At 39.1% G+C, this 26,144-nt stretch overlaps 1 protein-coding gene and 1 pseudogene across 1 annotated transcript in view; one reads left to right on the forward strand and one right to left on the reverse strand.

Annotated features, from left to right (window-relative positions):
• Nucleotides 1–1,381, forward strand: part of LOC111374204 (GDSL esterase/lipase At4g26790-like) — a 5,069-nt gene extending 3,688 nt beyond the window's left edge. Inside the window, exon 4 of the mRNA XM_022996849.1 lies at nucleotides 1,239–1,381. Coding sequence (XP_022852617.1) covers nucleotides 1,239–1,284 — 46 coding nt within the window. The 3' untranslated portion in view covers nucleotides 1,285–1,381. The remainder of the gene's footprint in view (nucleotides 1–1,238) is intronic.
• Nucleotides 1,382–3,096: 1,715 nt separating this feature from the next.
• Nucleotides 3,097–26,144, reverse strand: part of LOC111374171 — a 32,766-nt pseudogene continuing 9,718 nt past the window's right edge.

Consider the following 26,144-nt stretch of genomic DNA (forward strand, 5'->3'; position numbering starts at 1 on the left):
GTCATTTCCTCAATGTTGTCCCGTTAGTCTAGCGCACAAAACATACCTTTAATGAACTATCCGTCCAGAGTTAATCCAATGAATAAATCCGGGGGAAATATTCACAAGGCAATTATAGACCCCCACGCAAGGCTCGATGCGATAAAAAATGATAAAAAATAATAATAATAAAATAAAAATTGGCCCCACCCATTTGAGATTTGTAAGAGTTGGGCCTGTACGCCCAACTCCATTGTAATCCAATATAGTAGCAGTCATTAGCATAACACTACAATAGGTGGAAGAAGATAACTATTGGTTACAAAATTGACTATATTATTTATTGTAGTGTGTCACGTCACCTAATGTTTAGTTTATGTTAAGTTCCGATACTCATTAGATCTTATAGTAGTTCAAAAGTGTAGTAGTTCAAATAAAAGTTGGGGCTCAAATGTGCGCAAGCGCACAATGGCAAATAAAAAAATTTCGCGCACGAGGCCCAATGGTCAACTACCAGAAAATTGAATTTCTGGTTCGAAAAGTTGCATCTTTTTGCATATAAATGCTTGATTAATCCTCAAGGGGGAACAGAAATCTTTTAGGACAGCGCTTATCAACGTCATGGAGTATGCTGCATCAAAGCCTGATTAAAATTCCGTTTGTAGTCTGTAATACCTCTGTGGCAAGAACTCGAATACTACAAAGAATACAAAGGTCGGCTGGAAGACTATCTGGGAAACAAGAAGGCGAAGAAAATCTTGACCCAAGCTCTATACATAATCAGCATGGGAACAAACGATTTCTTAGAAAACTATTACATGTTTCCCAACAGATCATTCAAGTTTTCTCCTAACGACTACCAGCAGTTTTTAGTTGACATAGCACGATCCTTCATTACCGATATTTACCACCTTGGAGCACGGAAAATATCCTTAACCGGGCTCCCTCCAATGGGCTGCTTGCCACTTCAGAGAACGCTACAAGGGGGACATTGTAGAGCAATGTATAATCATGTGGCCAAGGAATTCAACAAGAAGTTGAAAGCATTAGTTGAAACACTGAACGACGAGCTTTCTGGAATTCGACTGGTGTTCTCAAATCCATACCATGTTTTTTCCAAGATCATTCAGGATCCTCAGTCTTTTGGTACCGTATCTTACTTCAATCTGTCAAATTGTCTTGCTGATTATCAGCACATTGTGTAATGTACATGATCAACGGTTCTGATTTGCTGATGTTTGTGATATGTGATTTTGCAGGATTCCAAACTGCAGAAACAGCGTGTTGTGGGACGGGAACATTTGAGATGGGTTATCAGTGCAACGAATTTACTCCCTTTACGTGCACAGATGCGAATCAGTACGTGTTTTGGGATTCGTTCCATCCTACCGAGAAAACAAACTTCATACTAGCAGATTATGCTGTCAAGACATCTCTGGCTGTATTTAAATAGCAAGTTAAGAGGAGAGATTGCATTTAGCTTTATCTCAATAATTTCTAAGACTTTTGCTGGTACTGATGAGGCATGAAGAGATGGTTATCTTGCATTAATTCTTTAGTGTAAGATTTAAAAAAAAAAAAAAAAAACATATCCAATTTGAAGCCTCCATCGATGAATTCTAGGTAAGAAACTTTGCATTAACTGTTTTGTCATCCTATTCTGAATGTACGTTCTTCTTTGGAGCAGTTATCAAGATCATGCCACTCTTATAGACCGATAAAGGTGAAGTGATCAAATTGCTTGATAGAGAGGGTGATCGACCCTTGCATTTTGCACATGGATTCCGCGTGAACTAAAAAATGTTGACTTCCCCATATATGTGTTCGGTCATCCCCCATGTTATCCTCTATGTTAGTGTAGCAAAATCCCTTATAGACAGAAGCACCTTTGAGACTAAGCATAACATGTCCGAACTACCTTATTTGTCGTTTCCTTATTTTGTACATGATCGGCGCCAAAAAAATATCATTACCTTATCACCATTCATTTAGATATTTACTATATTTATTTTCTTCAGATTTTAATATAGGTAATTATTGAGGAATCCAATATTCGCGAAACTTCTTCGAGGTTTATATTCACTAGCTAGATTATTTCCAACACTCTATTGAGGATCTGACAAATATTTTCCAATTGCCATGGAACTTTAGAACTCCTACTTGCCAATGGTTTCAGTTGTCATTGAACTTTAAAAATTTTTCGAGTTGCAATTGAACTTATTGAAATGTTATCACATTCATCGCTCGCAGTTTTAGAAGGTGATAGATTTTATAAACTTACCAAAATTTTATCAAATCTACAATTACATCTACCATGTCATCTAGTTCATAGACTTTTAAAACGACATGTGATTAAGTGACGAATGTTATCATTTTGGTAAGTTCAATAATGATTCAAGAAGCTTTTAAAATTCAATGACAAGAAGAAAACATTTGAAAAAATTGAAGATAACTCAAAGAAGTTTTAAAGCTTAATGACAATTTAAAAAACATTTGTAAAAGTTTAATGACTATTGAGATATTTAGCCCCACCTTGTGATATCTACAAATTAGCCCCTATTTGGCCCCCATTTTTGGTAATGAAAATGGGAAAATGGGGGAATAGTGTTTAGTTGAAAAAGAAGGAAAAATTTTCGATTTACGTGTAATATTATTTTATGAAAGATTGTGTGGTTGAAAATAGAAGACGAAAAATAGAATGTAATTTAATTGGGATCAAGGGAGATTCAAATTGGCAAGTTTCATTGTATCAAGTAAATATTGAATGGCACCCTTTTGCCTTGAGAAACAAAACCAAATTAAACATACAGATAATAACACTGAAGACCACATGTTCCTTAACCATCACTAGTACTAAAAATCAATTAAATTAAGCTTAAATCATTCTACTGATTCCATTTAATCATAAATCATGATTTATTCAAGTGCTTTTAGATTATTTTTTTTTATAATTCCAGAGATTATTAAAGAGGAATGCAAAACTGTTGTATTTCAAGATCACTCGAGTCTCAAATGATAAAATAATATTAATATATATTATAAAAACAAATCAAATCTACATATCCCATTATACATGTAAGAAAATCGCCTCTTTACCCCAAAAGAAAAAGGGTATTTCTAATCATACGGATTCCTGAAATTCTTTAATAGTTTTGGGATGTCATGTCCAAGCATGTCAATGATGGATTGAATCATTTTAGGTTTCAACTTCTCAAACTTATCGATGTTGTAGAGATTCAAAACCTCTCGAAAGTGTTCAATGTTTGGAAAATCCCCAGCAGGCAGATGGTGTTCCCGTTAAACCTGTAAAATGACAACACCGTGGCAATGAATTAGACGGAGAGACAAAGAAGATTCACCTAGGCGACCCCAAATATATTGGGAACAGGGCTTAGACTTTAGAGCATGTCTGGCTAAGCTTAAAGAATTTACTTGTAAGGAAATAAGATTTAAAATTAAATACTTTTCAATACAATAAAGCTGGAAATACCTACCTATCAAAAAAAATAAAGCTGGAAATATGTTGCGCAAACATGTTTGAAAGTTTTTTTTTAAGCCTAGCGAAACACGCTAGATGGTGGTTTTGTTATCACCGTCATCAGTTGAACTTCACATATTTATCTATAACGTTCATAATCACAAATACGAAAAGGTGCATGAGCCTCAGGATATTGAGCGGGTATAAAGAACCTTCGCAAATTCAACGTCTAGATTATCGATAAGTTGCTGTTGGGGTTTTGCTTTGCCCATCATTACTGGCATCTCCTTTTTCAAATGACCAATAATACAAGCATGTATCTTGGACGTTTTACGAATTCATTTATCTGCACAAGGTAAAGGCACCAAAAAACTTGTTACCTACGAAAGCACAAGAAACTGCTGTATATATATATATATATATATTAAAGACACCAGAAAATAATGATGTTAAACTCACACGATGATCACAAGCTCTTTTTGGTATGTTTTTCAAATCGGTAAGAAGGTTATCTTGTTCTTTCTCGAAAAGTTCTTGCCCCATCGGACCAGTGGCAGCATTTATAGGCTTATCATCAAATGAGCTGTCAAGACAGACAAAAACATGGAGTATCAGAAATAAAAATATCTAAAGAAAATAAACAGTAATCATAAACACAATAATAGTGACAAAGGAAAGACGGGGTGGAAGAGGAATAGGGAGAGGGAGAGAAAAAGGCCACCAATAAACATATAAAAAAGGATACGTCTATTTATTTTTATTTTTATTTTTATTTTTTTTTTAAATATGAAATGCTCAAAGATATGAACTATGGAACCACTGTGTACTGGAGAGAATGGTCCTAAAGATTCTAGTACAAAATAGCAGTGGATACGTAAATAAGCTTCCATTTCTAAGCCACCGAGATCACAATGAATGGCTTCCCTTTCAAATTCTGTTGGGATCGACGGGTTGTAAAGAATGAAGTTAATGACGCGATATGAAGTGTGCAACAATATAAAAATATATATCAAGGTATAAAGTAAAGAAAAAATAGGAATTAACGCAGAGGTAAGATGTATTATTAATTGATAATATGGAGAGAATACAATGCCACAACAATATTAGCTTATTCTAAACTAAAAGAGAAGACCTGTATTTATAGTACACGAATCAAACCTTAAAAAAACCCACGTAAAAGAAAAAAGGGAAAAACGTGTCCGCATTTACCATACACGGGATACACACATATTCTTTCCTTTCTTCAATTGGCTCATGTTGACACATAAAAATTCAGCCCAAATCGAACGGCCCAAGGAGTGAAGCCCAATTGGAGGATCCCCAAATCAGATAGCCCAAAGAATGAAGCCCAATCAAACAAATCAATATGAAGGCCCAAATAGGGAAGTCCAAGAACGCGGTAACGCCATCGCCCAAGTTTGCAAGTCGCCCAAAATCTGAGCGGATTGAGTGCCATACAGTCGCCCAGAGCTGTTACTCTATCCTCCCCAAACCTTCAAGTCGCCCAAGGTCTTAACAAATATAAAGCGTTGTGGTTATCAAGACGTGCCGTTATCAAAGCAGTTATTAAAGCAGTCCTATCACGTTCCACGATTCAAGGAATTCAATCGAAAGCGGTTGAACGACGAAGAGTAATGACAGTAGTTAAAAAAGGCAGTTTTCATGATAAGTTGGCCATTATGAGGAAAGTGGGCAGTTATAGAACGATCAAGCGGTTTTTAGGCGGTTGATCACAAAGAGATCGTCTGTGAAGTATAAAGGGGAGAAAAAACATAGAGCAAAGGACCGAATCAAAAACTCTCGAACAGAGAACATGTAATTTTCATTTCCTTAGCTTAGATTTAAACACTTTTCTTTCAGTAACTCGTGTGTTTGCACCCCTTGGAGGCACATTGTTTTAATTTCCAATTGTAAAGTCATCGCCAATAAAAGAACACCCCTTTTTGGGACTTTGTCTCAAGAGGTTTGTCCCTTACACAATCGTCTGATCCTTTTTAATTGTTAGCGACTAACCCGCGCGAAACAATTTGGCACGTCCGGTGGGACAGTGGTGTTAGGTGTTGAAAGTACAAAAGGTGAAACAATATGCCTCAGAGATCCGATAAGGAAGCAGCAAGTCAGGGAGGAATCCAGTCTGTGATCGAGCGATATGAAGAGCAGCATGCCTCTCCACGAACAGATGGACGGAATCAGAGCGGTAACAGTCGTTACGAACCAATGACGGAGTTGAGTTCTCGAACCATGCGTGCATTACTTGGAGAACTCACACAAGACGTCGTTAAACAGGTAAATCTTCGAAATATTCATAATATGGAAAGATTTACCCAAAATGGGAATGTACACTATGACAACATGGCCAAACAACTAAACACGTTGAACGAAACAGTGAATAAGTTAGTAGGTCAAATATGTCAACCGGCTATACCTCTTACAAATCACTTTCAAACTAGGATAATTGTGGGACATAATCCCTCGGTCCTAAATTCGAATCAAGGGGTAGAACCGCTTTCTGGTCCCTCTACTTCAAACCAAGGGGGTACCACAGTGCCAAATCAGAACAATGGTAGTGGTATGCCTAACTTGGGGGGTAATCCAAACATAAGAGATAATGTCCTAAACAATGGACATAATATTCCACGTGTTAATGAGGGAATAGATGTTCAGGCTAATGGTAATGGCCCTAATCATGGTAATTTTGTTGCCAATCAAGGGCCAAACATTAGGCCTCATGCAAATCAACCGGTTAACCAACTTGTAGGAATTCCATATGACCCCAACGTCATGTTGAGGAATCAGATTATGGAAATCGTACAGGATCATATGGCTTTTGGGGTGCGTCCTGTCATTAGGCCAACGTACACAAAGCCATATCCTGATTGGGTAGACCAAGCATATCCATGGCCTAGAGGGTACAAAGTGCCAGAATTCTCACTATTTACCGATTTAGGAGAGGTGTCTACTCTAGAACATATAAGGCGATTCACACTGCAAAGTGGCGATGTAACCGATTACCATAAAATGAGGCTTTTCCCTAATTCGTTAACAAGAGTAGCTTTCTCCTGGTTCATCAACTTGCCAGCAAACACTATTCAAACATGACAACAATTAGAACAGTTGTTTCACACTCAGTTTTATAAAACTGAGTCTGAAGTCACTTTGGCTGATTTGGCGAATCTATGTTAAATGCCAAACGAATGGGCAGAAAGTTTTCTCCAAAGGTTCAAGACAACAAGAAGCAAGTGTTTTGTACCTCTACCCGAAAAAGAATTTGTCAAAATCGCTCAGGGTTGCTTCAGCTTTGATTTAAAGAAGAAATTCCAAGACTTCCTGACCTTTTTCAGTTGAGTGCGAATGTGATTAGATATGAACGACTGATAAGAGAGGAAGAACAGATGAAAAATTCTAGTAAAGAGACTTATTACAAAGATCCAAATTTTGATGTTCATGCCATCAGTGACGAGTCATACGACCAGGCCGAAATGTGTTTGGCCGAATTGGTCAAAGGGGATACATATACTTGTCCCATAATGGCCAAGCCTAGACCATCGGGCAAAGATGAGCCCATAAAAGATGAAAACATAAAGGCTAGAACGTTCTCGTTCGACGTGACCAAAGCTGACCTTATATTTGATAAATTATATAGGGATAAGCAGATAAAGTTGAGCGATAAGCACAAATTGCCAAACCCTGAACAAATTAAGGGTAAAAAATATTGTAAGTGGCATAATGCATGGTCACATTTGACTAACAATTGCTTGGTTTTCCGCCATGTATTGCAGGATGCCATTGAATCAGGACGAATTACGTTCGGTGATAAGAAGAAGATGGCACGAAAATCCTTTCCCACAACCACTTGGAGTAAACATAGTGACATCTGGATTCAAAAACAAGTTGCCAAAATTCAAGTTGGTCGTAGATGATGGAGAAGAGGATCCTAGACCACATCCCAGCGTCTTTGAACAAATCAAGGGGAAAGAACCAAAAAAGGACGAAGACGTCCTGTGTGCAAGGTGTAAAAGAGAAGTGAATGGAAATACGGAGAAACCAGGGACATGGCAGCATCCTCATTGCCCTACCTTCTTACCAAACACTCAGCCTGGTAGAGGGCGAGGTACATCATTCTATAGAGGACCGCCTTTTGATAGGCAGTTTAGGCCAGCAGATAATGGAAGAACATTCAGGCCGCAACCTCGCCGGCCAAATGTATGGCATTCATTCCAGTACAATGCAGGAAGGGCAATACCCTTCGATGAGATGACTAGGACCCAACAAAGGCGTTTCCAACGAAACTATGGACGGATGATGAGGCAGCAACAGGGAATGCCACACCCTAAAGCGCCTAAACTACTCAAGGTAGCCAGTCAAAATGTCCTCAAAAATAATGAAGAGTCCGGTACAGATGAATCAATGAAAGAACTGCCAGAAACTTCTTCTGGGAGATCAAGGTTTGAACGAGACAAAAGGGATGAAAAAGATCCAGATCAGCCCCTCACTATCCAATTCGGTACGTTGCCTCCTGTCGTGGCCAATAATTACTTACTGGCCAATGAATTCAAGAATAAAGAAAAAGAAGAAGAGAGGGTGGACAACGAAGGAGAAGTTTGTATGCTGGTATGTGAAGAAGGCCAGACTTCTAGAGAGGCCTACAACGATGAAGAGGACGACGGAATAACAGACATTGAAGAAGAAATCGACCTAGAAGCAGAAAGAAGAAAGAGAGGAGTATCGCGCAATACTCTGTTAAAGCAACTACATCGAGAGGGAGTTCGCGAAGTAGATTTGTTAGGAGAACCATCTGGGCGTCCTTTCGATTTCTACGTACTGTACGGGACACCCAAAAGGAAGAAGAGAGTGCCTCGCTATGAAAAGTATGGTCACCTCCAAGAATAATGCCCCCTCCCACAGGTTGGATAATTGATGAGAAAGCATTAGAAAAAAGTAAGAAGGAAGTTCAGGAGAGAGGATCAGCGTGATGTACTGCACGTCGACTTATCACAGGGGAATAATTTGACAGAAAACAAGAAGGAAGTAGAAATAGAGGCTGTCGAAAATGTTATTTTTAAACGGCCAGCCATGAAATTGACTAAACACTTGAGGCCATTATACGTTAAAGTTCTAGTTAACGGCGTCCCAGTGGCAAAAGTGCTTGTCGACAATGGAGCAGCTATAAACACCATTCCATCTAAGATGATGGGGAAGTTCGCAAAGACAGAGGGTGACATGATTCCTACAGAAGTCATCCTCACTAGCTTCAATGGAGGAGCAACTTCAGTTAAGGGAGTTATGCCATTGGACATAACTATAGGGACGACTACTAGGACCACTGTCTTCTTTGTAATAGATGGTCCTACTAGTTACAACGTGCTACTAGGAAGAGATTAGATACACGGAAGTCGCTGTATACCTTCATCGCTCCATCAATGCCTGATCTTTTGGAATAACAAAGGCGAAGCAGAGGTGGTACAGGCCGATCATAGGCCTTTTGTCGCAGAAGCAAACTCGGTGGAAAAGTTCATGTACGAAGGAAATTATGGACCTGTCAGGGTAGTACAAGACGGGGAAGAAACTCAAGTTGTCGAGCAAAGCGAAGAACCATTCTCAGTGGACGCACTCACTGAAATGTTCAAACAGATGAGGCCAAATATAGTGGCTCTGGAAGAGCCAGTAATTGGCAAAAGAATAAGCAAGGAGTCTTGAATGGATTCTAAGTTACAAAAGCAAATGGCCGACATTTAGGCCTTCAAAGCCAGACTGATGGCTTTCAATAAGGAATCCAATGACAAGGAGAAAGAAGAAACAGCCCTAAAAGTGCTGAAGGATAAGTTGGCGGTATTCGAGTTAGAACAAAGCATTGGCCGAGAAGTCAACAAGGTGGACTGTTTAGAAGAGGAAGTACTTACAAGGGAATTGGACGACGAAGTAATGCAGATCGCCAAACCTGGATATGCTCAAGCACAAGACCCTCTGATCAAAGTAAATATTGGCAATGAAGGAGAAGATCGCCCAACGTTCATCAGCCAAATACTCGACCAAGAGGTTAGTAACAAATTAATCGCTTTGCTAAAAGAGTACAAAGATTGTTTTGCTTGGGAATATGAACAAAAGCTTGGTTTAGATAGAGACTTGGTGGAACATAGGTTACCAACTAAGCCTAACTTTAAACCTTATAGGCAGCCTCCTAGACGTTTTGCTCCCAATGTACTCCCTGAAATCAAGAAAGAGATAGAGCGATTATTGAAAGCAGGTTTTATTAGAACAGCCAAATATGTCAAATGGTTGTCCAATGTCGTGCCAGTACTAAAAAAGAATGGTAAACTAAGGGTGTATATAGACTTTAGGAATTTAAACATAGCTACACCCAAAGATGAGTATCCAATGCCCACGGTGGATTCTTTAGTAGATTCAACTGCCGGACATTTCATGTATTCTTTCATGGATGGGTATTCAGGATACAATCAAATTTATATAGCTGAAGAAGATATATACAAAACTGCCTTTAGATGCCCTGGGTCTCTAGGATGTTTTGAATGGGTGGTTATGCCGTTCAGCCTAAAAAATGTAGGGGCAACTTATCAAAAAGCAATGAATTTAATCTTTCATGATATGATAGGCAAGTTTGTTGAGGTGTATGTAGATGACATAGTAGTCAAGTCCATTAAAGAAGAGGACCATTTCAAACAGTTAAGATGTTCGTTTGAACGAATGAAGCAATATAAGCTAAAGTTGAATCCCTTGAAGTATGCATTTGGTGTTAATGCAGGAAATTTTCTTGGTTTCTTAGTACACAAGAGAGGGATTGAACTTGATAAAAATAAAGCGAAGGCTATTTTAGAGGCCAAACCATCTAGCAACAAAAAGGAGTTGCAAAGGTTTCTAGGCCAAGTAAATTTTTTAAGACGCTTTATTTCTAACTGTGCAGGGCGAACTAAAGTCTTTTCGCCGCTATTAAAACTGAAAAATCAGGACGAATTCATCTGGAAAGAAGAACATCAAAAGGCTTTTGAAAGCCTGAAAACATATCTATCAAGTCCACCAGTGTTGGTGTCACCAATCCAAGGACGGCCAATGAAAGTGTATGTATCGGCTGAAAAAGAATCAATAGCTGGAATGGTCGCACAGGAAGACCAATTTGGTGAAGAAAGGGAAATTTACTATTTAAATAGACGGTTAACGAAATATGAATGTAATTACTCTGTTATCGAAAAATTATGTCTTGCATTGTATTTTACATGTACAAAATTAAGGGCTTATTTACGGCCCGTAACCGTTTATTTAATTTCTAAAGTAAATTTAGTTAAGTATATGTTCTCGCGCCCTATTTTACACCAAAGGGTAGGCCTTTGGACACTAACTTTATCAGAATTCGAAATACAATATATACCTCAAAAGGCAGTCAAAAATTAGGCTTTGGCTAACTTTCTAGCCGATCATCCATGCCTTGACATGCCTGAAGAAATCTAACTAGAAATCAATTCGTTCGAGTTAAAACCTTGGGTGTTGTATTTCGATGGATCAAAAACCTCTAAAAGTGCAGGAGTAGGAGTAGCATTGATTAATCCTTTAGGGATTTGCTACAAGTTCGCATTCACTTTAGACAGAATGTGCACCAACAATCAGGCCGAATATGAAGCCTTAATTGTAGGCCTAGAACTAATGATAGATATGGGAGTAAGAAATGTGATTGTTAGGGGCGATTCTCAATTGGTGATCCATCAATTGATCGGTGATTTTAAATGCCAAAGTGATTCCATTATAAGTCAATATGAGATCGTCCAAGAATTATTAGAAGAATTCGATCAAGTAGAACTCTAATGCGTTAATAAGATATATAACGACGTGGCAAATGAGTTAGTCCAAATGGCCTCAGAGTACTCAAATGTTTTGAATTGGAAGTCTACTTGTGAGTATGGAATCATATTGCCCGTGACTCAAAGAAGGGCGAGAAAGATTGAACTTCACTGCATACAAGATGGAGATGCAATGGATTGGAGAACAGAGATTAAAGGATTCGTTAAAAAACCTAATGGAGGGATTAGTAGGAAAAAGAAGCTGTGTTTGCTGAACTATACACTAATAGATGAAGAGTTGTTTAAGAAACGCTCTGATGGTGTATTACTAAAGTGTGTAAGTTTGCAAGAAGCCAAAATGATCATGGCTGAAGTGCACGAAGGGATATGTGGAGCTCATCAAACTGGCCAAAGGATGAGAAGGTTAATTATTAGGAGTGGATATTTTTTGCCAAAGATGGGAGAACTATGCGTTCAATATGCAAAGAGTTGTTTGGCATGCCAAAAGCATGGTCCAATACAAAGGGCGCCAGCACGAGAGATGGCACCTATTATTAAACCTTGGCCGTTCAAGGGTTGGGCGATAGACCTGATAGAGAAGATTTATCCCTCATCGTCCAAACAACATACTTTTGTTATAGTTGCAACCGACTATTTCACCAAATGGGTAGAAGCGGTACCTTTGAAAGAGATCACCTAGAAAAATGTTATAGAGTTTATCCGTGATCACATTATTTATAGGTTTGGAATTCCACAAACGTTAATGGTAGATCACGGAACATATTTGAATGGGGATCAAGTGAACAAATTTTTGAGCGAGTTTGGGGTTAAATTAGTAAACTCCACGCCATACTACGCTCAATCCAACGGACAAGCGGAGTCTTCTAATAAGATTCTAAAAAATATCATCAGAAAGATGATAGATGAAAATGCCAGAAATTGACACGAATGTCTGAACAAGACCTTATGGGCTTATAGAACATCACCTCGGTCAAGTACCAAAATTACTCCTTTCCAACTTGTTTATGGACAGGAGGCCGTTTTGCCTATGAAAATCAACGTGCAATTGATTAGAGTGTGCTTAAAACATAAGTTGAATGATGATGAGTATGTCGAATCACTAGTTCAAAGTTTATTGGGGTTAGACGAATTAAAGTTGGACGTCTTAAATAGATTGCAAGTTCAAAAACAAAGAATGGCTAAGTTTTATAACAAAAAAGTCATAGCCAAGTCGTTCAGCCTGGATGAACTAGTTTGGAAGAAGATACTCCCTTTGGATAGCAAAGATCCAAAGTACGGGAAGTGGTCGCCCAATTGGGAGGGACCATACAAAATAAACAGTGTGTTGCCTAATGGAGCGTATCACTTGGAAGATTTAGATGGCACCAAGCACGTGAGATTCATTAACGGCAAATATTTGAAAAAATATGTTCCTTCTTTATGGGAATGTGAGCAGATAAAAGCATAATCAAATATGTTGAACGATTAAAGGATAACAAGATCAGAGCGAAATACGTTCAAATAAAGTCCTTTATTATCAAACGTTCATTACAAAAATGCAAAAATACAAATAATGGATACTCTACAAAATACAATTAAAAGTAAGCTAATCTCCCGGTTGATCGCTGAGTAAGCCTCACACCGCTTTCCTAAATGCATCGCTGCAATGGTGGGATCGCCGAATAAGAGGGTGGACTGGCCTCACCACCTTCCTAAATGCATCGCTGCAATGGCGAGCAAAGAGGCTGAGAAGCACTCTCAGCAAGTAAGCTGAGAAGCACTCTCAGCAACCAATATGGCCCGCAAGCATCCCAAAAATTGCCTTGTATCATCGACTCCTTGTAAAGAACAAAGAGACGATGGGAAGAATTTCGATGGTAAAAACTTCGCTGCTGGCCAGAAAATATTTCCTATACCTCCCACACCAAAGGTGACATCAAGGTAAATAGTAAAATGGGCGGACTAAACAGTCCATTTTCGAATCGGATTGATTGTCAGAATGCCAAGCAATGGCAGCAAATTAGTTTCGAAGAAGAAAATGAAGATGAAGATGGAAGATGGAAAATGCGAAGCATTTATAGGGGGTGGAGATGAAGAGACAGAATATGAAAAGTCATATTTCTGCCTAGTAAATGGAATTAAATAGCCCAAAGTTCTGGGAAAAGTGATGGAAATATCAAAAGAAAATGGACAAGATTTTTAGCACAAAGCAGTTAAATGCTTGAAGAATTGACGACTAAAAAAAAACAAATGTCAAATGAATGCACAAGAAGTTAATGTTCATTAACAGTGAACAAAGTTACAAAGGGAAAATCAAATTACAAAAGAAAAAAGACATCATGTGTCTTGATTACAAGCCACCCCATACTGAACGAATTCGTTCCCTAAGTTTTTCCCAATCCTCGTTCTGCCGAGAGGAAGTGATGTTCAATTCGGCCGCGACATCATCATCAACTTCCAACTTCTTGTATTGCTCGACCAAGGATTTAGTTCGCTCAATTCCCTGGGAGGAGTTGCACTTTTTAGCAGCCATTCTCGCCCTGCAGTCGTCCATTTTGGCTTGAAATTCCTTCATCTGAGTAGCCAAATTAACCATCAAAGAATCTTCAACCATGACTTCGGAAGAAATTTCTTTCAACTCGTCCTCAGCCTTGTTAATCTCCATATGCAAAGACTTTCTCAGCTACGGCTCGAAGATATTGAATACGTTTGACCTTTAGTTCAGCATTCTTGGCGAGCAAAGAAAGGACTTCGGAGTGGATAACCTTCAACGTCGCTTTAAAATCGGCAGAAAGATTGAGCGACGGAAACATCAGTGCTTGCTCCAACTTCGCACTCAAGTGCTCAAGTTTATCCTTGTGTCTGGCAGCACTAGCCCTTCCAATATCCATATCCATGAAGGATACGTACTCAAATATCGATTCCTTGAGGAACTTCAAATCTTCCTCTGAAGAAGCAGCAGGACGATCAGATGGAACAGGGCGAGACGTCTGGACTTACCCCCAGGAAGCGAACAAGTCTTGGATAGAACGCACAATTTTGTCAGCATCCTGCAAAGAAAATTGCCAATATTAAAGATCCTCACTACAACGAACAAGATAGAAATAGAAGTGAAGCAAAGACTATCTCATCAACAATCGTAGAAGATGGCATGTCCTCAACCAAGTTTGCCACCAATGACTCCTCCATTCGTGAGGACTTCCCCTTGTCTGAGCGAAAAGATGTTGCCACAACGGGCAGACTCATAGGAGTATCTGCAAAACTCGAGAGCAACAAATCAGAAATCAGTAGCACAAGCAAAGGTAAGACATCAAAAGACTGAATTACCTTCTGCTTCGATGTTTGGGGGGTTGACGCCCTGGGAAGAAGGTGGCTCATCCATGGGTTGTGATGAAGACTCTGGGACTGAAGATGTCTCTTTAAGCGTAGCCCCCTCATCAACCGGTTTGGATGAAGCAGCCTCAGTGGAGGATGATGGAGCAGGAGCTGTTGATGCCAAAACCTTTGAAGGAGAGGCTGAGCTTTTCTGAGAAATCCAAAAGATCATCAGCACACAGAAAAGTTTCAAGTGTGGAAAAGTATACTTGTGAGTAAACCAATTTAATTACCTTCCTCCTGACGATAAGAGGGGCATCATCATCATCATCATCAACATCATCCTCCAAAATGGGAGATGCTGAGGCTGGCCGTTTGCGGCTTGGAGCACTCTTGGCCGTAGTAGGCTTGGCAGGGAGAGAAGAAGATGGACGAGCAGACTGTTTAGTGCGACGAGAAGGAGAAGGACTCCGAATGGACAAGGGAGTGACTAAAACAGGAAGAGGGGAAGAAATGCTTGGTTGGTCTAATGAATGAAAGGCACGATTGGCGTCAGTCGCAAATAATCTGTGCTTCACTGACGGCCAGAGCTGTTCAAAAAGAGGGTGAATGGCGTGGCTAGAATTGAAGGGGACTAATGAAAAATGGCTGGTTAAAAGAAGATTACGAGCATTTATAGCCTCTGCCTCCGCCTTATTAATGGTATAAAAATGTTCAACTAAGTTCCTTGAATAGCAAGGATGAACAGGCCAAGTTTGGCCGAAACCAAGCTGACGAGCGAAAAATTGGGGAGCATAAATTTCTACCCCCCGCCTTGGCATTGGTCCCAGTTAGAATATCATGAAATAGCTCCCTCCCGATTAAAAATTAGATCCAAATGAGCAGGGAGGTGCTCGCGCTATCTATAGTGGAAGGGGGATGTACGTAATTTGGAGTCAAAAAAGGAGGAAAAGGAAAAAATGAAGGGATCGAATCCAAAGAATAAAAGAATGAAAAAATGTCCCTTCTGGACATATTTACAGGAGCTAAGGGCTCCATGGCTAACCCATAACAGCTAGCAGAGGAGCGAGAGATTGATGGAGCACCAAGCAATGGAAAATAGGATCTCAACCACAGTTGAGTGAACCAAAGAGGTCCACTGCCAGTGGGAGATGCACCATTCTTCAATTGAGTTTGAAGAGAAGTCATGCCTCTATAAAGGGCAGCAAAAAACAAAGAACATAAATTCAAAGGCCTGCCACGCGCCAATTCGTGCGCTCTAAGTAAGTAACTCAGGGAGGGCTTTATGCTTGGCACACACAAAACATATTTACAAAGCCAAACTAGAAGGAAGACCACTCGCTCAGTATGGGAAGGCTCAGCGCTCGAATGATTGTGAAGGGTTTGCAGGCTTGAATAAGAATCGGTGTAATTTTTACCAAACTTTGGGGCGCCACCAGAAACCAAGATACCAGGAAAAATGGTATCGCCCAAAGGTGGTAGATTCACCAGGGCCCCAACATCCCTTAAGGTAATAGACATGGGGCCAAGAGGGAAAATAAAGGTGTTATACTCAGAAGACCAAAAACTCAAAGCAATCGAAAAGAGTGCTGAATCAAAAGTAGGGGCGAATAGAGATTTCTAACAAATCAGAAATCCTAGCGCTATCAAAAAGTGCCTTAGTAGGACCATGACCCACAAGGCGAGTATGCCACCTACGGAAAGCTACATCAGATTTAGGCCAAGTGTGAATACCTCTTTCGCGAAGTGACCCCAGCGGTAGAGAGTTTAGAAATGGCGGGCCTTGAGTGCAAGGAAACAGCTGACCCACCGCCGCCTGTTCAACTGCCTCTGCATTGTTAAAGAAAGGACCCAAGTAGAACTCATTACGTTCAACATCGGCGGGCGCGAGAAAATTCGGAGTTATGTATGGACGACTCAAGAGTTTCTGAAAGTCATCGAAACTAAAGGAGTCGCTAGCTTGAGATTGTGAAGTAGCCATTTGAGATGGAACGAAGTTTTTCAGGGTTACGGAGCAAGGAAGCAAAGGATGAACAGTAAATCGTGAGAGAGGCGAAAAATTTGAGGCATGATTTAGTGGTGCAGTGAAATGGCGTGTTTGGGGGTTATAAGGGTTTGCAAAACGATGCACCTTTTCAAGTTATAGAAGAAAACAATGATTGAAATTCTTGGGAATTTCGAATATTGCTGGAAACACAAAGTGAATATGGCAAAATTTAATAATTATTATTAATTCTACCATATTGGGGGGTAATTGTTGACACATAAAAATTCAGCCCAAATCGAACGGCCCAAGGAGTGAAACCTAATTGGAGGATCCTCAAATCAGATAACCCAAAGAACGAAGCCCAATCAAACAAATCAAGATGAAGGCCCAAATAGGGAAGCCCAAGAACGCGGTAACGCCATCGCCCAAATTTTCAAGTCGCCCAGAATCTGAGCGAATGGAGTGCCATGCAGTCGCCCAGAGCTGTTACTCTATCCTCGCCCAAACCTTCAAGTCGTCCAAGGTCTTAACAAATATAAAGCGTTGTGGTTATCAAGACGTTCCGTTATCAAAGCAGTTATTAAAGCAGCCCTATCACGTTCCACGATTCAAGGAATTCAATCGAAAGCGGTTGAACGACGAAGAGTAGTGGCAATAGTTAAAAAAGGCAGTTTTCATGACAAGTTGGCCATTATGAGGAAAGTGGGCAGTTATAGAACGATCAAGCGGTTTTTAGGCGGTTGATCACAAAGAGATCGTCTGTGAAGTATAAAGGGGAGAAAAAACATAGAGCAAAGGACCGAATCAAAAACTCTCGAACAGAGAACATGTAATTTTCATTTCTTTAGCTTAGACTTAAACACTTTTCTTTCAGTAACTCGTGTGCTTGCGCCCCTTGGAGGCACATTGTTTTAATTTCCAATTGTAAAGTTATCGCCAATAAAAGAACACCCATTTTTGGGACTTTGTCTCAAGAGGTTTGTCCCTTATACAATCGTCTGATCCTTTTTAATTGTTAGCGACTAACTCGCGCGAAACAGCTCCAATAAGATTTCTTTCCAAAACTAAGACATACAAAATCTTCCAAATCTTGACCAAATTTTGAGGCAATAATTAACAAACTCCACCTTGACTCGAAATTTCGGTGCAATGAACAAAACTCCTAGATTTCAAATCCGTCTGCAACGAAATAGCTAAACTCCTCAACACAGTAACCAAAACTCTCAATCACTAAACCATCTTCCTCTATAAGGCATCCACACACGACACCTGACCCCATCTCCCGGGTCCCAAAATTCTACCAAGGAATTATTGTTGGCCAAACAGGGTCGAAACACACCCTGTAGCAGAAATCAAACCAAGTGCTTGATCAAAAGGCCCCTTATGAGAATTGTCACCTTCAACGATTCCAAAAGCATCACAGACATCAATAACACCATGGTACCTACGCTCCATGAGTCCACCCCTGACATTTGAACACAGTGCATCCGCTGAAATTGGTGACAAAGCGAAATCACCAACGCTCCCTCTAGCAGTGTTCAAAATTGACCCAGAGCCCAATACAAGAGGTACTATACCAAACTGAATATCCACCACGGCACTGAACTTGTCCGGATGTCTCAAAGCTGGTTTTGCACTTCCCTGCAATATGTACAACTGGGATCTCTTTTGTCCCTCCAGTACAACCCGGACATGCTTTCGAACCTTCAAGAGTTCACCTCCACCAGAAAATTTGTACCCTTTTACATCAAAGGTACTCAATGATATGAGATTCTTTGTCAAGTCTGAAACATGATGAACCTGATCAAGTGTCCTCACTGTCCCATGTTGTTGCCTCAATCTGACCCGATCGATTCCTACAACCCGGCAAGATTGGTTGTTTCCCATGACAACTCCACCTTGCTTCACCGCCTCATATGTCTGGAATAATGCCCTATTGGGACACATATGATACGAACATGCAGAATTCAGAATCCACTCCTCAGGTTTGGATTCCCCGTCAGACACAGCCAACATCACATCTCCATCATCACAAAAATTCTCAGCAATATTAATCTCGTTCGAATTACTTGATTGCCCCGCATGATTTGCATGTAGATTACCTTTACCCTATAACTTGTCGCAATCTTTCTTGATGTGTCATTTCTTCTTGCAGTAATAACAATACACATTGCTGTACCTCACCTTCAATTTACTCCTCCATCGATCACCATGAGTAACAGAGCATCCCCACCCCTAGATGTAGGATCTCCAACCAACAGCTCCATCCTCTCCTTTGAGAACAAAGATTCATATACCTCCTCAATGGTAAGTGTGTCATGACTATACAGAATAGTATCACAAAACGATGAAAAAGAACTGGGTAGCGAACACAACAGGATCAAGGCCAGATCCTCTTCATCATATTTTACCTCCAACATCTCCAGATTTGCAACAATCTCCTTGAATACAGCAAGGTGGTCCTGCAGTGACCCTCCTTCCGCCATGCTATGGGAATACAGCTTCTGCTTTAGAGTTAATTTGCTCGTCAGACTCTTTGTCATGCACAATTGCTTCAACTTGAGCCACAAAGCAGTCGTTGTCTTCTCCTTCAAGACGTTCTGCACTATATTGTTGGACAAATGAAAATGAATCAATGATGTAGCCTTTCTATCCTTCCATTGCTTCTCCTCCATAGGCCAATTTGCTGGCATCTTCTCAAAGCCCAGCAAAGCATCATCAAGTTCCATATGTGTCAACACAGCCCTCATCTTTACTTGCCACAGTGAAAACCTTGTATTGCGATCCAGCAATGGAATATCACACTTCATCGGAGCCATCTCTTAAAACCTCAATCAAATCATAAAGAACTTGCAACCTTGCTCTGATACCACTTGTTGGGATCGACGGGTTGTAAAGAATGAAGTTAATGACGCGATATGAAGTTAATATGGATTGCAACAATATAAAAATATATATCAAGGTATAATGTAAAGAAAAAAGAGGAATTAACGTAAAGGCAAGGTGTATTATTAATTGATAATATAGAGAGAATACAACGCTACAACAATATTGGCTTATTCTAAACTGAAAGAGGAGACCTATATTTATAGTACACGAGTCAAATCTTAAAACTAGGCAAAAGATGGGGAAAAAAAACCCCCCACATAAAAGGAAAAAAAAGGAAAAACGTGTCCGCATTTACCATATGGCACACACACATATTCTTTCATTTCTTCAATTGGCTCCAATAAGATTTCTTTCCAAAACTAAGACACACACAATCTTCCAAATCTTGACCAAATTTTGAGGCAATAATTAACAAATCCTTGACTGGTAAAACTTTGGATGAAGGATTTCAAAGCATACCAAATCAAAATTCAAAATTGAAAGCAGATATGGTTTGTACAGGACTAAAGCAAGATTTCTGGCTTTCTCCCACATTTTATGCACAAAATATCTCATATGATATTGATTATAGAAAAAAATTGTAAAAGTAGAGAGCATACCCAATATAAGCACGCATGACTTCAGGAGTATTCAACACTTTCCCAAGGGATCACATTAATGCTCCATATACGTGCATAAGCTGCAATGAGAACCCAACCAGACAAATAATTAGATAGTACGATGTTTAATATTTGGTTGTGCTTAAAGTAAGTAAAAGTTACCTTGAAGTATTTTTTTTATTTTCAAACATGTTAGGATATGTCTATTGCTTCTAAGTACAAAAACTTACTTATTTTGAAAGTAAATCATACCCTCTTATCAAAATAAGTAACGACTTATTTTGAATTTCAACCAATAAAAGAAAGATTATTTTAAAACATAGCTATTTACTTTTAAGCAAACTTTTTAAGCTTGCATGCTCCAAGTAGGATACATCATAAATGGACAAAAATATGTATCTTAGGCACTATAAATTCTTCCCTACTTGCTGTGCATCAACTTGGTCAGCCTTGTTCAAAACCACGCGTATCTTATCATCACGACCACGGAGAGATAAAATGACGCACTTAAATTCATCACAGATATCGAGTTTGTAAGGATCAAACAAAAGAAGGATGAGATCGCACTTAGCGGCAAACCAAGATTTTACGCCAACGAAGTTGTAGCTCCTGAGTGTTCTTTGTTTTTCACCAGATAGAACTCGGGGAGTATTGACCAGCGTAGTATGCTCCAGTAACTTTTAAAATTCAGAAAACAAGTAAATGCTAGGAGCTACAAAAATATATTTAAGAATTTTGTCCTCATTTTTGTGAAAGTCGAGAATTCAAATTTGTAATTCACGGGATGGGGCATCCGGGAACACTCGAATTTTGACAAAAATGCAGTTCCGAAAGTTGTCAGGCCATTGAATGGCATGTCTGCTTGAACTGCAATGGTAGTTCCTGGAACACTTCTTTCATCAAGTCCATTCTGTATGAAGAACAACTCCACGATGAACCCCGATGGACAAAATGACATTTTTACCTGTACATACAGATACCGGTCAACCGCTTTTAGACTGGAGTAGGGAATAGGTCACATCGCTAGCCAGCGACGAAAATGGAAGAATAAATTCAAAGGAGCCACGACTTTAGAAAGTTTCTAATATATTGGGTTTAGTAGGAGTCCAATTGAGTTGAAACGGCTTTATACGAACTCAAAAGAATCACTGTGACATGAAATGGTGTGTCATACTCTTAATCAGGACCATTTGACTTTAAATTTATCGAATTGACAATGAAAAAGTGTACATTTGACTTCTTAGTGTTTTTTTATCACTTTAAACTAGTATTTTCGGCTTAAAATGTGTCCAGTTTAGTTGAAGAGTGTATTATATAAACTCAAAAGAACCATTCTGACATATCATGGTGCATGATACTCTTAAAGGGTGTCCATTTAATGTAAAAGTTGTTGATTAGACTCCAAGAGGTATACATTTGACTGCAAAATATTTTTAGTATATTTAGTAAATGCTAATTAGGAGGCCAATCGAGCTGAGCTGCCAATAATTCATGCAAAGACAAAAAATTGGTTACAGTCTATGAAGCCAGTAAAAGAAAAAAAACCCAATTAGTCAATCAATTATATCATGCCTGTTTAGTTATCAAATAGTATCAAGAGATAAAACCATTGAACTCTAAAAATATCCATGAAAAAATTGCACAATGGCAACAAAAAGATGACAAAGAAAAATCTAAATTTACCATGACGACCACAAATCTATCCGTCGTTGGCTCTGGTCCAATGTGAGCTCCTGTAACACGTAGTGAACTAAAAATTATATCCCGGTTAACAAAATAAAAATAAATGAATACTACTTTACAAGGAAAGGAGAAGAATTATCACGTTACCAGGATAACTACTTCCCAGCAAATGTTTAATGAATGTTGTTTTGCCAGTAGAGTACTGACCCAAAAGCATTACCATTGGCTTAGCATCGAAGTCACTATTTCCCATCCAACATACAATGCATTAACAGCAACAGCCAAGTCAATTATAATTCAACTTTCATGACAATTATAAAATTCGTCCAAAAAGCAAAAAGGAATAAAGAACGTTTCGGTATTCTTTTCACACACTTGCAGATGAAAAAAGATTAAATACTTACCAATAATGGAGAAACAAAGTCATTAAACTGATATGTTACTTCCAGGGGCTTCAGTTTCTGAACGTACAACCTTTTCAGGCCATCCATTATCGAAGTGACAGAGTTCAACGGTACCTGATAGAATAAATTAGGGAAGGAAGCATCATTCAAGAAACCAAAGAACATATATAAAAGATGAAATCCAACTTCTTCCTTAAGCAATTGATATAAAAACAATGTAGAAAATGAAGGATTGAGGTTGTTTGCACCACATAATCATATATACCATAATCGAGTTCCTCTCGATCCACTTTGCTATTTGCATTGAACTAAAACAAAAAACAGGAAGGAGATAGAGTGGGCAGTTTGCAGAATTAAATAAGAAGAATGAGTAGTTTAAATGTTGAAGATGTTAAGAAAAAAACAACAACAATAAAAATGGAAGAAATCCAGCAAACAAAGAATAAATAGTAACTAAGAATAAAAACACAACATGATGGAAGGAATAGCTAGAAGTTTCAGTGAATGGGAAAATTTCTAACTACTTGCTAGATTACATTCTTTGCAGATTTTGAAGAAGTAAACCAATTAGCCGATGTTGAAGATTGCAATCGAGGACTACCTGAATTGTTCCAAATTAATAAAGCCAAAGGCTCGAATACTAAATGAAAATAGTATTGTGCATAAAATATCACCCTATTTAACATTCTGATCGGATTCCTTTTTAGATTTACGCTTTTTCTGCATAAGAGAAATAAACAAAAACCCTGAATTATAATTAATATTTAAACTAAAAGCAAAGTATATTAAAAAAATGTAGCAAATGTACTGCTAAACGTGCATCAAGGCCTTCCATGGCTGGAGTTACAAGTTTTCAAAGTCACCTGAAGATAATTAAAATATTTTAACTATAGCAAGATCACATTATTATCAATTATACAAAATAAAAACCAAACCAAAAGTTCAAGCCAGGATAAATTCTCCATCTTGAAGTAGTCTTCGTTAACCTTAAACATTATAATACTGAACTAAAAGAATCTGACCTCCAACATTTATAATGTCACTGTTGAGAGTATGTCCAGCTTGTGCCAAAGAGATTAGCTACATGTTAGAATGCTAGTAGAAATTAGCCATGTAGTATTGATTATTACCAAAAAATTTCTTTAAAAAAATTAAAAAGAAAAGAAAAGGAGAAGGAAAGTTCAGAACCTGCATTGCAGTAATAAATTCTTTATATCCAAGAAAGCCTTCCCTTTTGGAATTTGCAATTGCCCACACCTTATGAAAAGGAAGAGAACAAAAACCAAGAAAATAAGACAAAAATTAAACCCCATTCACAATATAATAGTAGAGAGTGCATGTGCAAATGAAGACGGTCACTTCCAGCTTTCAACAACGATTGGCAAACCAAAACTTAACTAGAATCCATAGAAAATGTCCCCGTATTAAATGGGAAAATTCATCATATTTGGTTATAGATGCTGCCAGCAAAGGATCGATATTTTACTCCAGAAGAATACATATTGCAGGCAAGTGAAAATTTTGGCATATGCCAGACCACTAAGATCATGATTGAATACTTCTAATCCAGCATAGAAATCTTCGTGTGGGAGCATGGAACAAAGAAAAGAACCTTCTGGAATTAAACTGATAATGATCAATGCAACATCGTAAGCTGACAGATATCTCAAGAACCTGATAATACTACATATAATCTTTATAATCTAGTTTACACCACCCTTCTCAATAGATATTTGTAAATACATTCAAACTAAATAGCATTATTTTCATCTCTGCTACGATAAAAAATGGAAGGCAAAATCAACCATAAAAAGAAAAGGAGGGGGACAAAGAGCAAACCTGCTTTACATCTTCACGAGGCAAGTTCTACATATTAAAGAACTTTGTAGCATCATTTCCTGTGAGAAGCCCATCTCCATCTAATTACATTTAAAATCCTTTGTTAATTCATTTAGTAAATTCAACTGAAGGCGAAAAAAAATTTGACATATGTCTTACCTGAATCAGCAAAGAAAAACCATTCTTGATGAGCACCGATTAATCGGCGCTAAGTCGCTCACCATCTTATAATCCCAAACCCCCAAACTATTTGATTTTTATTTTTAAAATGCTAAAAATAACGGCCTGATCGCATGTAACTGCAAACTATTCCCCTCTGTTTCGGGGAAAGACGGCCGTTCTGCCGTCTTAGCAAATTAGCAATGCATTAAAATGTTTTCATCCTCTGTTTATATAAGTGTTGACACATAAAAATTCAGTCCAAATCGAACAGTTCAGAGAGTAAAGCCCAATTGGAGGATCCCCCAAATCAGATAGTTCAAAGAACGAAATCCAATTGAACGAATCAAGGTGAAGGCCCAAATAAGGGGCTCAATAGTGCGGTAACGCCATCGCCCAAGTTTGCAGGTCGCTCAGAGTCTGAACGAATAGAGTGGCATACGGTCGCCCAGAATCTCGCCCAAATCTTCAAGTCGCCCAAGGTATCAACAAACATAACGCATTATGATTATCAAGAAATGCAGTTATTGAGGCAGTTGCTAAAGTAACATTACCACGTTCCACGACTCAAGGGGTTCAATCGAAAGCGGTTGAACGATGCAAGATAATGGCAGCGGTTAAAAGGACAGTTTCATGACAAAATGACCACTACAAAGAAAGTGGGTAGTTATAGGGCGATCAAGCAGTTTTTTAGAGCAGTTAATCATAAAGGGATCGCCTATGAAGTATAAAAGGGAGAAAGGACATAGAAGCAAAGGACCGAATCCAAAACTCTCGAACAGAGAATATGTAATTTTCATTTCTTTAACTTTTAGACTTAAACCCTTTCCTTTCTATAACTCGTGTGCTTGCGCCCCTTGGAGGCACGTTGTTTTTCGTTTCCAATTGTAAAGTTCATCGCCAATAAAAAGAACACCCCTTTTTGGGACTTTGTCTCAAGAGGTCTCGTCCCTTATACAATCGTCTGATCCTCTTTAATTGTTAGCGAGTTAACCCGCGCGAAACAATTTGGCACGCCCGGTGGGACAGTGGTGTGAGGTGTTGAAAGTACAAAAGGTGAAACAATATGCCTCAGAGATCCGACAAGGAAGGAGCAAGTCAGGGAGGAATCCAGTCTGTAATCGAGCGATACGAGGAGCAGCATGCCTCTCCACGAACAGATGGACAAAATCAGAGCAGTAACAGTCGTTACGAACCAATGACGGAGCTGAGTCCTCGAACCATGCGTGCATTGCTTGGAGAACTCACGCAAGATGTCGTTGAACAGGTAAATCTTCGAAGTATTCATAATATGGAAAGATTTACACAAAGTGGTAATGCACACTATGACAATATGGCCAAACAACTAAAGACGTTGAATGAAACAATGAACAAGTTAGTGGGCCAAATATGTCAACCGGCTATACCTCTTGCAAGTCACTTTCAAACTAGGACGATCGTAGGACATAATCCTTCGGTCCCAAGTCCAAGTCAAGGGGTAGAACCACTTTCTGGTCCATCTACTTCAAACCAGGGGGGTGGTGCAGTACCAAATCAGAATAATGGTAGTGGTACGCCTAACTTGGGGGGTAATCCAAATGTAAGAGATAATGTCCTAAACAATGGACAGAATATTCCACGTGGTAACGAGGGGGTAGATGTCCAGGCTAATGGTAATGGCCCTAATTATGGTAATTTTGTTGCCAATCAAGGACCAACATCAGGCCTCATGCAAATCAACCGGTTAATCAACCTGTAGGAATTCCGTATGATCCCAATGTCATGTTGAGGAATCAGATTATGGAAATCGTGCAGGATCAGATGGCCTTTGGGGTGCGTCCTGTCATTAGACCGACTTACACAAAGCCAGATCCTGATTGGGTAGACCAAGCATATCCATGGCCTAGAGGGTACAAAGTGCCAGAATTCTCACTGTTTACTGGTTTAGGAGAGGTGTCTACTCTGGAACACATAGGGCGATTCACGTTGCAGAGTGGTGATGTAACCGATTACCATAAAATGAGACTTTTCCCTAGTTCGTTAACA

The sequence above is a fragment of the Olea europaea genome, unplaced genomic scaffold (assembly GCF_002742605.1).
Source record: "Olea europaea var. sylvestris unplaced genomic scaffold, O_europaea_v1 scaffold1216, whole genome shotgun sequence".
NCBI lineage: Eukaryota > Viridiplantae > Streptophyta > Magnoliopsida > Lamiales > Oleaceae > Olea > Olea europaea.